The following is a 9,656-nucleotide window of genomic DNA, read 5'->3' on the forward strand; positions in this document are numbered from 1 at the left end:
CCGCCCGCCGCAAGGGGAAGCGCAGCGTCGGCAGCAGAGGCTGGGGTGCGGAGCCCGGGTGCGGACGGATGGCTGGGAGGCCCCCCCACCCCGGCAGAGCGAGCTGCCGCCAGATCAAAAGCACAGCCACAAGCAAGAACGAGAGAAGAAAACAAGAAAACCACACTGCATGAAAGAGGCACAGGAATGCGCCGAGAGATGGAGATGGCCTACTCTGCATTGGGAGCGGTTTCTGAGTTTTGGGGTTGGTTTTTTTTTTCATTTCAGTTTCCTCCCGTGTCATGCCAGCGCCAGCCTGGGGGAGAGCTCTCTCCAGCCATCGCCTGCTGGGTCTCAGGGCTGGAGGGAGCAAGGGGCTGCTCTCCCAAGGAGATGTTCTCCAGGCCAGACTTGGTCCTGCAGGCATCGTTGCCCAGAGCAAGACCGCTCACTACCTCAGCTCTCCTCTTCCAATCCCTCAGAGAGGCAGGGATTATTAAAATAAGTCAAGAAGGAAATTAAACCAGTTTAATAAGAGGGGGAAGTTAAAATGAAATGGAAATCAATATTCACTTGGGAGGGAGCCCTGCTCCTCCATTGCTAGATGTGCTTATAAATCAAGTATGCCTGGACTGTTTCTGGCACAGAGGCCAACTGGCATGAAGATGGTCTGGGCTATTAAACTCACTTAACCTCCAAAATGAACTGGCTACATGCCAGCCGCCTAATGGGAGTGGTCCCTGGCCCATGCTAACACCTAAATGCATCCCAGGAGTTGCTCGGGAGACCGAGAGTTGTCCTGGGCCAAAAATGTGTCATGAAACATTCTAGCAATTTAGCAGGACTGATGAGTGTGTTCCAGTGCCTGGGGACATTCCCTGACACCGCTTAATTTATGAGTGCCACCATGAGATACAGCTGGGCTGCCTGTAAGGAGGCTTCAGGTCTGCTACAGGCATCCGCTAATGAGAATGGCTTGCTCAGCTAACACAGCAGAGCCTTGCTCACCAAGATCTGTAAACTCCGGAGTAGCATTGCCTGTGATCTGGCCCGGAGGGATACGGGAGGAGATAGGAAGACAGGAGAAAAATAGGAAGTGGCATGCACGAGAAGAAGTAGAGATAAACAGGGAGGGAGCGAAAGTGTATGAAAGAAATGCTAGCTGAAGGCAACCCGTTTTCCCCACTGACTTGTAATGTGTAGATGGTAAACATCATATTGTAGAGATCTCCCACAGAAATACAAAGATTAGTGTGAATGAAGTAGGAATGCAGAACATGTGAAACCATGAGAAGAAACAGAAAAACAAAGGTGCATCAATCTGCATCTACCAAGCTGTGCAAGGTCAGCAGTTCACCGGTCCCACAGTGCTGTGGTTGCGTGGTTTTGCTCAATAACCAGGTAGCAAGAAGGAAAAGAACAAACTGAAACCATAAGATGACAGGAAAATAGAGATTCCCAGCCAAGACAAAATGGTGGCGTGTGACTCAGTGACTTCATTAATTTTTACCTGTTCAATTACCTTCAGGTTTTATATAAAGTTTGATGACTTAAAATATTTGAAACCCAGCACTAACCCTGTTAATCTGTAGGTATCACTTTAGAGTGGGGGCTGACTTTTCCTGCTGGTCCCACTGGGACAGGTGATGCGAGCATTCTCAGCAGGGACAAGGTTTCTTCTTTTGTCTCAGGAATGGATCGCACTCAGGGCCCTACGCCAGTTCTGGGTTATAGATGTTTCTTCGGAGTGAGATGCATACAGATGCCTTTTTGTTGCCCCCTTCTTTATTCTGTAGCATAGCCCAGCAAACTGCTTGATCACTGCTACTGCATCTTGTTAGAGGTGATCTCCAATCACATGCACTGGCTCCTTTGTTTTACTATTTTCACACAAAACAGCTCGCGCAAATATTCCCTGGGGCTGGGATGGGTTTTTTGCTTTGCACAGGGCAAGCCACAAATCTTCTCTGACTGTGCCTTTGCCATCTATTTCTCTTCTGGTGGTGCACATGGCTGCTGCCTTGCTCTTGCACCTGTATTTTTCGTATGTGCCTGGGCGTGCATCTGTCTCGCTGTCAGATTGCCGGTCATGCTGACCTGATCTCCATGTAAATGTAGTGCTGATGTTTTCATCTACTCTTTGATAGTTTCATGTGCTCTGATAATTTAAATTCATTTCACTATTAAATTATCCTCTAACAGAATATATTATACTTAATATTTCACATAATACATATAAACACTGTATAAAATTATTCTTGCATTTGTTTGGAGTTCAGTCCCATTATGACTCCAGGCATCAGTCTATCACACTCTTGGCATGGGGAATGCCTGCTTTCGGGAAGTGAGGTCACCTCACTGTTTTTGCTCACTCCCCAGACCTGCTTGGCTTCCTTTTTGTAGTATGTGCCTTGGTTTAGGGAGGGAGAGCTCAGTAGTCTCCTCACACCAGCAGTCAGGGTCCCCTTCACCTTGTCATCCCACCCAGCTGCAGCTGATACCAGCACTCGGTCTCTGTTACAGTCAGACACTTCATCTAATTTGATAACTCACCTTAACATGATAGTTAGCTCCCCAGGTTTTGTTACCATCAGCAAGACTTCTTCCTTCGGATCTCATTCTTCTCTTCTCCCCAGACTTTTTGTTGAACAGTCCTAAGAATTCAAGCAAGTTTTTCCAACAACATTGTACTTGGTGGTTATTGAGATTTTTAAAATAAGAAATAAGTAGACAAAAAACAAACCAACCTCCTGCTCATGGCTGGGTTGACTCTAAAACTACAACAGATTGTTCAGGGCCTTGCCCAGGGAAGTTCTGAACACCTCCAAGGGTGGAGATTGCCTGGCATCTCTCGGCATCTATCCGAGTGCTGAACCACCTTCAGTGGGAAGAAATTTTTCCATACATCTAGTCAACAGCTCCTTGCTGCAACCTATGGCTGCTGCCTCCTGTTCCTCTCCCATGCACATCTGAGAAGAATGTGACTCCTTCTTCTAGATAATATCCGTTAGATAATGGGAGACTGAAATTAGATCCCACCTTGGCTCTCTTCTCCCTACCAAACCCAGCTTTCTGTCTCTCCCTGTATGTCATGTGCGCCAACCTCCTCACCATCCCAGTAGCCCTTCATTGGACTCTGCCCAGTTTGTTGGCATCTGTCTTGTACTGGGGGCCCAAAACTGGGTCCTGTATCCTAGATGAGACCTCAGGTGTGCCAAATAGAAGGAAATAATTACTTCCCTCAGCCTGCTGGCTGTGCTCTTGCTAATGCAGCCCCGCATGTGTTTAGCCTTAATCGCTGCAAGAGCGATGATAACCCACCATAGAGAAGTAAAAAAGCACAGAACTCTTGGCAATATAAACACCTGCAGTCCAATGAACGCCAGAAGCCTAGGGATGAGTAAAATTAAATGTTTAATACCAAACTCAAGGGGGAACACTGCAGCTGAATGCTTTGCTTAAACACAGGGCTCTGGTGACTTTGCCAATGAGTTTCCACTTTGCTGCACTGAAGGATGGTGGGTGCTGACTGGGAACACAGGCCCCATCCACCAAGGTCTCAAAATCAACCACTATTAATGGAGTATTTGGGTCTTGCAGGATAGCACCCTTTGGCAGTGACAGCATTTCCAGCCCTGCAGTCCGCAGCAGGGACCTGCAGCAATGGAGTTATGCGGCACGGGGATGAGCACCATGCTTGCCACCTTCTTGGTTCTGCATCTGGGTGAGTCCTCGGCTCAGCAAACCCTCCCTGTTCTTACAGCCTTTCCCCAAGCCTCACAACATTTGGGGTGTTTTTAGGCTCCTCCTGGTTTGCCACATAACAAACCTCACAGGGTTTAGAGCAGGCCCATTCCAGCCACGAAGCTGTGATGGCTGCTGCCTTACCTTGCCTGGCCCACCCCTGTGCTGCCCGACCGCTCTCTGCAGGGCCAGGCAGCGGAGATGAGGACAGGAGGGCTGGAAGCAGAGAGGGTCCTTACATTCCCATCCTGTTATATTCAGAGGCAGCATGGACAGCTCAAGCTTTGGGACTCAGGTTGTTCCCAGCCTGACTGCTGGCCAAAACCAGGGCATCTGGAGCATCACCAGGTTTGGGAAGCTGCCCTGTAGGGGTGCAGGATTGGCGCTCCTGTGAGAGCCAGGGTGTACACCGAGCACAGAGTGGAAAATACCACCCTCCACGCTGCCTCCAGCTGCCTGGGCAAAAACATGTGTTTCTCATCCCAGATTTGCCCTTACAAATGTGATGCTACCAGCTTGCTTAGTTTGACTGATAATGTTTTAAGGTTTGATGAACTTTTTAGTGCTCATTTTCCAAGAAAGGAAGGCAACTGAATAAGGCCAAGATTGGAAATCTTTTATGCACCCTAGAACCAAAAGCAAAGCAAAAGATACCAACTCTTATTAATAACATTTACAGTTTCACAGTTTAAAACAAAATCATAATTTTCTGTGGTCCAATGTGCCGTTATTGACACCCATATTGGCAATGTTGCAGATTACCTGTGCTCTTGGAGGAATATGTAACTTGTGGAAAACCCTCCATTAAACTCATGTAAACTTTCTATTTTGCACTTCTGTGGCTCTCTAGTATTAGGATCACCTGGGGGATCTGCAGGTTAGGCAGCTCTGAGAGCTAACCACCAGTGAGGCAGGAGACCACAGCCCCCTTATTCCCAATTGTACCTCTGGCAAATCCATCTCCTTCTTACTGTCTCCTGCAGAAATCTTCTTTGCAGTAAAGAAAAGGAAGTGGTTCTTCCAAGAAACAACTCCTAGTGTTTCTTCAATGTTATAGATCTTAATTCTTTTACCGCCGCATAGCCCTCATCCCAGGAACAAGAACCTGACGTTAGGCCAGCCTTCTTTCTTTCTTTTTTTACTTTATCCTTCATTTTCCTGGGCCTTGAGTCTTGTTCCATGCAAAAATTGGAAAAGGGGGTAAGCAAATTTGCCAGTGCTGCCTCTAGTCTCAACTGGGGAGTGAAGAAGGACTGGCATATGCTATCCTGCCTTTGCTACCAGTAGGACAACTAAATCTTGACCAGTGGAAAAAGGTTGTTTCAGTAAAACAGTAAAACATGTCAAAATTGTGAATGACGGTGAATCTGCCACAACCTCTGATATTTTCCCTTTTTCCAAATGTATGTGAAACAGAAGAGCCATTAGCCAGTTAAAGAGCCCAAAGCAGAGGGAAGCTATGGAGCTGAAAAGAAAAGGGATTGACTGATTGATTGATTGATGAGTCAAAGGAGTGAAAAATTGAGGATAATCTTCCCAGTACCTGGGAAAGGGAGGAGAAATATCTGTGTCTTTCTGGAGGGATGGGAATTATTCACTGAACCACCCTTCAGAAAGTGACCATATGCCTTTGTTGGTGGGTATTGTCTTTCAGGTCTGATCCCCATTGTGACTCAGCAGAACAACGTACAGGTTGGGGTTGCAGGACAGGCGGTGATCCTGAACTGCCCAGGCATGCCTCATGGCACAGGTGTGACCTGGAAGTACTATAAGGTTGTTATAAGGTCATTTACAGACCAACGCTTGAAAGGTAAGGCTTCTAATTCATCACCCCTTCTCCCCAGGATATGGCTGAGAAACCTCTTCCCTCCTAACCAAGCTTATTTTTTCAAAAGGCAAAGCTGCCATGGCCGATCGATCTGAATACAACCCCACGAGTAAAGGCCTGAAGGTGTGGGACTTAAAGCTCTCTGATGCTGGCAACTACACCTGTGAATTCGACCTTCACACAGTCAGAATCTCACTGCATGTCTTCGAATGTGAGTGATTACAGGGCTTTTATCCATGAGGAGGCGAGGGGGGAGGAGATCGTAGAGCTCGGAGAGACATCTCTGTTGGGATTCTTTATCCAGCTGCCATTTCTTCTGGCCTGGGCTATCATAGTTCATTTCTCCTCCATCTCCAGGGCACAAAGTCTCCGCATTCTCTTTGCTGTGATACTTGTCCCTCTCTCGCAGGAAGAGGAGTTGACTTACTGGCTGTGCTGCTTCTTTTTACAGTGACGATCTCTTCAGACGGGCACTTCCTGCCAAATGAAGTCCCCAAACTGACTTTAACGCAAAATTCACCGCTTTCTCCACCCAAACTCAGCATCACATTGTTTAACAGTAACAACAACATAGTAAGACCAGAACTCTTAGAAAAGAAGAACCCTCAAACATACGTACTGAATTTAAAGCAACTGGAGACTACAGACAACGGGACCTGGATGTGTCATGTCCATTCAGACCCGTGGATTAACCAGAGCATCTCCTTTGATGTGAAGGTATTAGGTATGCAACAACAAAAATGCAAATCACACACAGGCTTGGGAACCAGTGCTGCCTCCAGCTCATGAGCTGAGCTTTTACTTTCCAGCATCCCAAGAGATGGTGCTCCAGGGGTCTATTTCCCAGGGCTTCTGACACTGCAGCTGGGGGATTGCTGTGCTGCCTGAGCTCTGTTCCACACTTGCTCCCATTTTCCTCTTCAGGCTTGGTAAGGAGAGGATCCTCCTCTCCTTGGGGTCTGTTCTTCTCAGCTCTGGTGAGCTTGGGAGCCTTGGCTCTTTAAACGTATTCTCAGACACTATGTGTTTATCCTTCTGAATTCAGGTTTTCAGAGTCCAGATTTGGAAAGAAAGTATGCAACTGTTGGTAGCACGGTCATCTTGTCATGGCACCTGAACTTCCAAAAGATAAAATGGAAAGAAGGTTTCACAGGACAACTGAATTGGAAACAACAGGAAAGTGCAACCCCTCATGAGCTACTTGATTTCAATGTCACAGCACGAGGAGAGAAGCATGAGACCAAAAAAAGCAGCCACTTTTGGTTTGAGATACCTGAAAGCAAACCTAAAAGTGCCATAGAAGTGAAACTCCCCAAAGTCCATTTCAACCACTCTGGGCAGTACCAGTGCCAGCTGGCATACAACAGAAGATCTGTGCAGAGCAAGATAGAGCTGGTGGTGATGAAAGGTGAGAGAACGAGAAGTGGGTCAAGAGATGAGGAGCTACAGAAAAAACGGAAGCCACAAGAGTATGGGTGGACGCATTTTGCCATCCTCTCACTCACATGTCCTTTTCTTACCTTTACAGTCTCAGCTAACCCTGCTGGGCCACTCCCCAGAGGGGCCAAGATGACCCTGATCTGCCAAGTCTCTCGTCCCCTCCCATCCAATGCCCACTTGCTCTGGGAACGTGTGAATGGGACTGAGGGGGACACCAAGAAGTCAAAGCAGCACGAAGTAAAGGTGGAGGTGAACGTCAGCACTGCAGGGCTGTGGAACTGTCACCTTGTAGAAGATGGTGACAGGAAGATCAGCCTTAATTACCCCGTGGGTATGGAAATCAGCATCACGTCCCTGCCTCCACCCAAAAGCCTTAACATCCTCTTTGTTTCTCTGTCTGAATACTTTTCTCCTTCCACAGAGGAAGCTCCTGTTTGGATTAGCTATGTGGTAATTGGAGCAAGTACTGGAGGCAGCATATTGGTGTTCAGCCTTGCGGGCCTGTGCATCATCAGCGGTATAAGGTGGTGGCGGAGAAGGGTGAGTGCCCTGGTCCCTGTGAAAGATGAAGAGATGACAGTCTCCCCAAACCATAGAAGGAGTCTGATTATCTCTCTGGATGTGGGGCAGGATAGATAAAGGGTCAATCCTTAAGACTCAAAGCAAATAGTTAGAAATGGACAGTCTGCAGGCGTCAGGCAGCACTTTACTACCACTTCAGGGGAGAGCATTTGAAGCATAAAAAATGTCCAATCATTATTTATCCCTTCTCTCCTGGCAGCAACGGGCAAGAAGGATGGCACGAGCAAGACAATACTTGCTGGAAAACAAGACGTGTCAGTGTCAACAGTAAGTGGCAATGACGGCACCCAGAATGGGCAAAGACTCTGGTTTCAAGACAGGGGAGCTGAGTGGTCGAGCAGGGAGAAACAGAGCTTGAGCCTGCTTGGTGCTACAGTACAGCTGCATTTCAGCATTTTCAGCTCTTACTCATGTTAAGTCATGCTTAAGAGTTATAAGCTATGTTTAATGAATTTCCTGTTATGCCCCAAACCCATGGAAGCACTGTGATGGGAAACTTTTGAGCAGTGAGGTTTCACTTGAATTACCTTGATGTTGAGACATGTTAGCCAAACCCAAGCAGGAGCTCCAGAGTCCTTTGATAGGTTCCACAGTGGATCTGTGACCTGGGTATCAAGGTTGCGGCGGTGGAAGGCACACAGCCAAGCTCAAGAATGAAACATGGATTTTAAAAATCCATGATGTCCATAATGTAATTCCAGCTCTGCTAGCGCAGTGCTGGACGGCCATCTGTGAAAAATGCCAATAACCTCCTGAGAACAAGGAAAGAGAAGAGAAAAATCACAGAAGACTGTGAACCATGCACTCTCCCAGAGGCCTTGGGTGGTATGAAATACACCAAAAAAGCTGCCCTTTTCCAGATCTTTAAGCTTATGTGGTATCAGGCATCAGAAGCAGCTGTGGAGAAACACTGACAGCTATTCTGTCACTGGAAGTGGAGAGTATAAATGATTGCATGAACAAGTCCAATGAATGTCTAGGTACAGAACTGGACTTCTGCTCAGTTTTCACTGGTGCAAGTGGCAAACTGATAGGTTCACTGTCACTGAGAATTCAGTGAGAACGTCCACTGGCAGATATCATTTCATAGTCTTTCACCTCTACAATACTGGTACTCACATAATATTTCTCTCTTGCAGCCGGCTGAATAAGTAGTATTGTAGCACTGGAGTCGGAAGGACCGATGAAGTCTCTGCCTGTACCTGCCAGCCCACAGTGCTCTGTGAATCCATCTCCCTTTCTCCTCTTCTGATGTACTTCTTTATTCCTCCATCATTCCCCCAGTCTAATGCCATGGAGGAATGGTGTCTGGCTAGGAGCCGGTGGACAAGAGAAGAAACCCTTAAGGGTTATGATTGATCCCCAGTTCTATAATGAGAGACACTGAATAGAAGATAGATATATATGCATATATATATATACGCCTTTGTATTTTGCCCATGCACTTAATTTGACCTTCTTGTGGAACCAATTTTATGTGCTTCTTTTATCCGCCTGAGCTACAATAAATTACTTCAGGGTTGGGTTTTTGGGTTTTTTTGCAAGCTGGACTAAATTTTCTCTGAGGCACTCTTGTCTCATTCAAATTCGCATTTCTCCCTTTCCTGCTAGGATGTGGAATCCTGATTCTCACTATCTCCCAAATCCCTGGCTGCCACAAGCCTTCCTTAATGCACCAGCCCTCTGCTCTCCATGAAACCTGTCCATCCTCATTTGCCTTTCCTGGGCAGTCTGAGCCCTACAGTACCCCCCAGACCTATCCCTCAGCCTGTAGTCTTCACCTCTCCCACAACAAACCAATGCACAAGTGAAAACACCATGGGCAGTGGGAAAATTCAGGACTAATTTTGTCAGGAAGGCAGTTGAGGATACCAATAGCTTCTGGAAATCAGAGCCTGAAGAAGTTGTGAACGTTGACCTAGAAGGTAAGTTGGGGAAGGGGGTGACAAAGACATTTCCTAGGAGAACAAATCATCCTTGGACTGAGCAAGCCCACAGAGTGTAGAGAACGGATGCTTCTGAGAAAGCCACCAGAAATCGTTCTTACCAAAATGACTCTTTGTTGGCTCAAGGAGATCGGAAG

The 9,656-nt window shown here is 47.0% G+C and overlaps 1 protein-coding gene across 1 annotated transcript in view; it reads left to right on the forward strand.

The window, feature by feature from the left end:
* The window catches only part of CD4 (CD4 molecule), an 11,519-nt gene extending 2,715 nt beyond the window's left edge, over positions 1-8,804 (forward strand). Inside the window, exons 2-10 of the mRNA XM_035894538.1 lie at positions 3,580-3,703; positions 5,378-5,533; positions 5,619-5,762; positions 6,003-6,275; positions 6,597-6,959; positions 7,080-7,322; positions 7,413-7,531; positions 7,773-7,840; positions 8,713-8,804. Coding sequence (XP_035750431.1) covers positions 3,643-3,703; positions 5,378-5,533; positions 5,619-5,762; positions 6,003-6,275; positions 6,597-6,959; positions 7,080-7,322; positions 7,413-7,531; positions 7,773-7,840; positions 8,713-8,728 — 1,443 coding nt within the window. The 5' untranslated portion in view covers positions 3,580-3,642 and the 3' untranslated portion in view covers positions 8,729-8,804. The remainder of the gene's footprint in view (positions 1-3,579; positions 3,704-5,377; positions 5,534-5,618; positions 5,763-6,002; positions 6,276-6,596; positions 6,960-7,079; positions 7,323-7,412; positions 7,532-7,772; positions 7,841-8,712) is intronic.
* Positions 8,805-9,656: the final 852 nt, after the last annotated feature.

This window comes from Egretta garzetta, unplaced genomic scaffold (assembly GCF_000687185.1).
Source record: "Egretta garzetta isolate BGI_Z169 unplaced genomic scaffold, ASM68718v1 scaffold85, whole genome shotgun sequence".
NCBI lineage: Eukaryota > Metazoa > Chordata > Aves > Pelecaniformes > Ardeidae > Egretta > Egretta garzetta.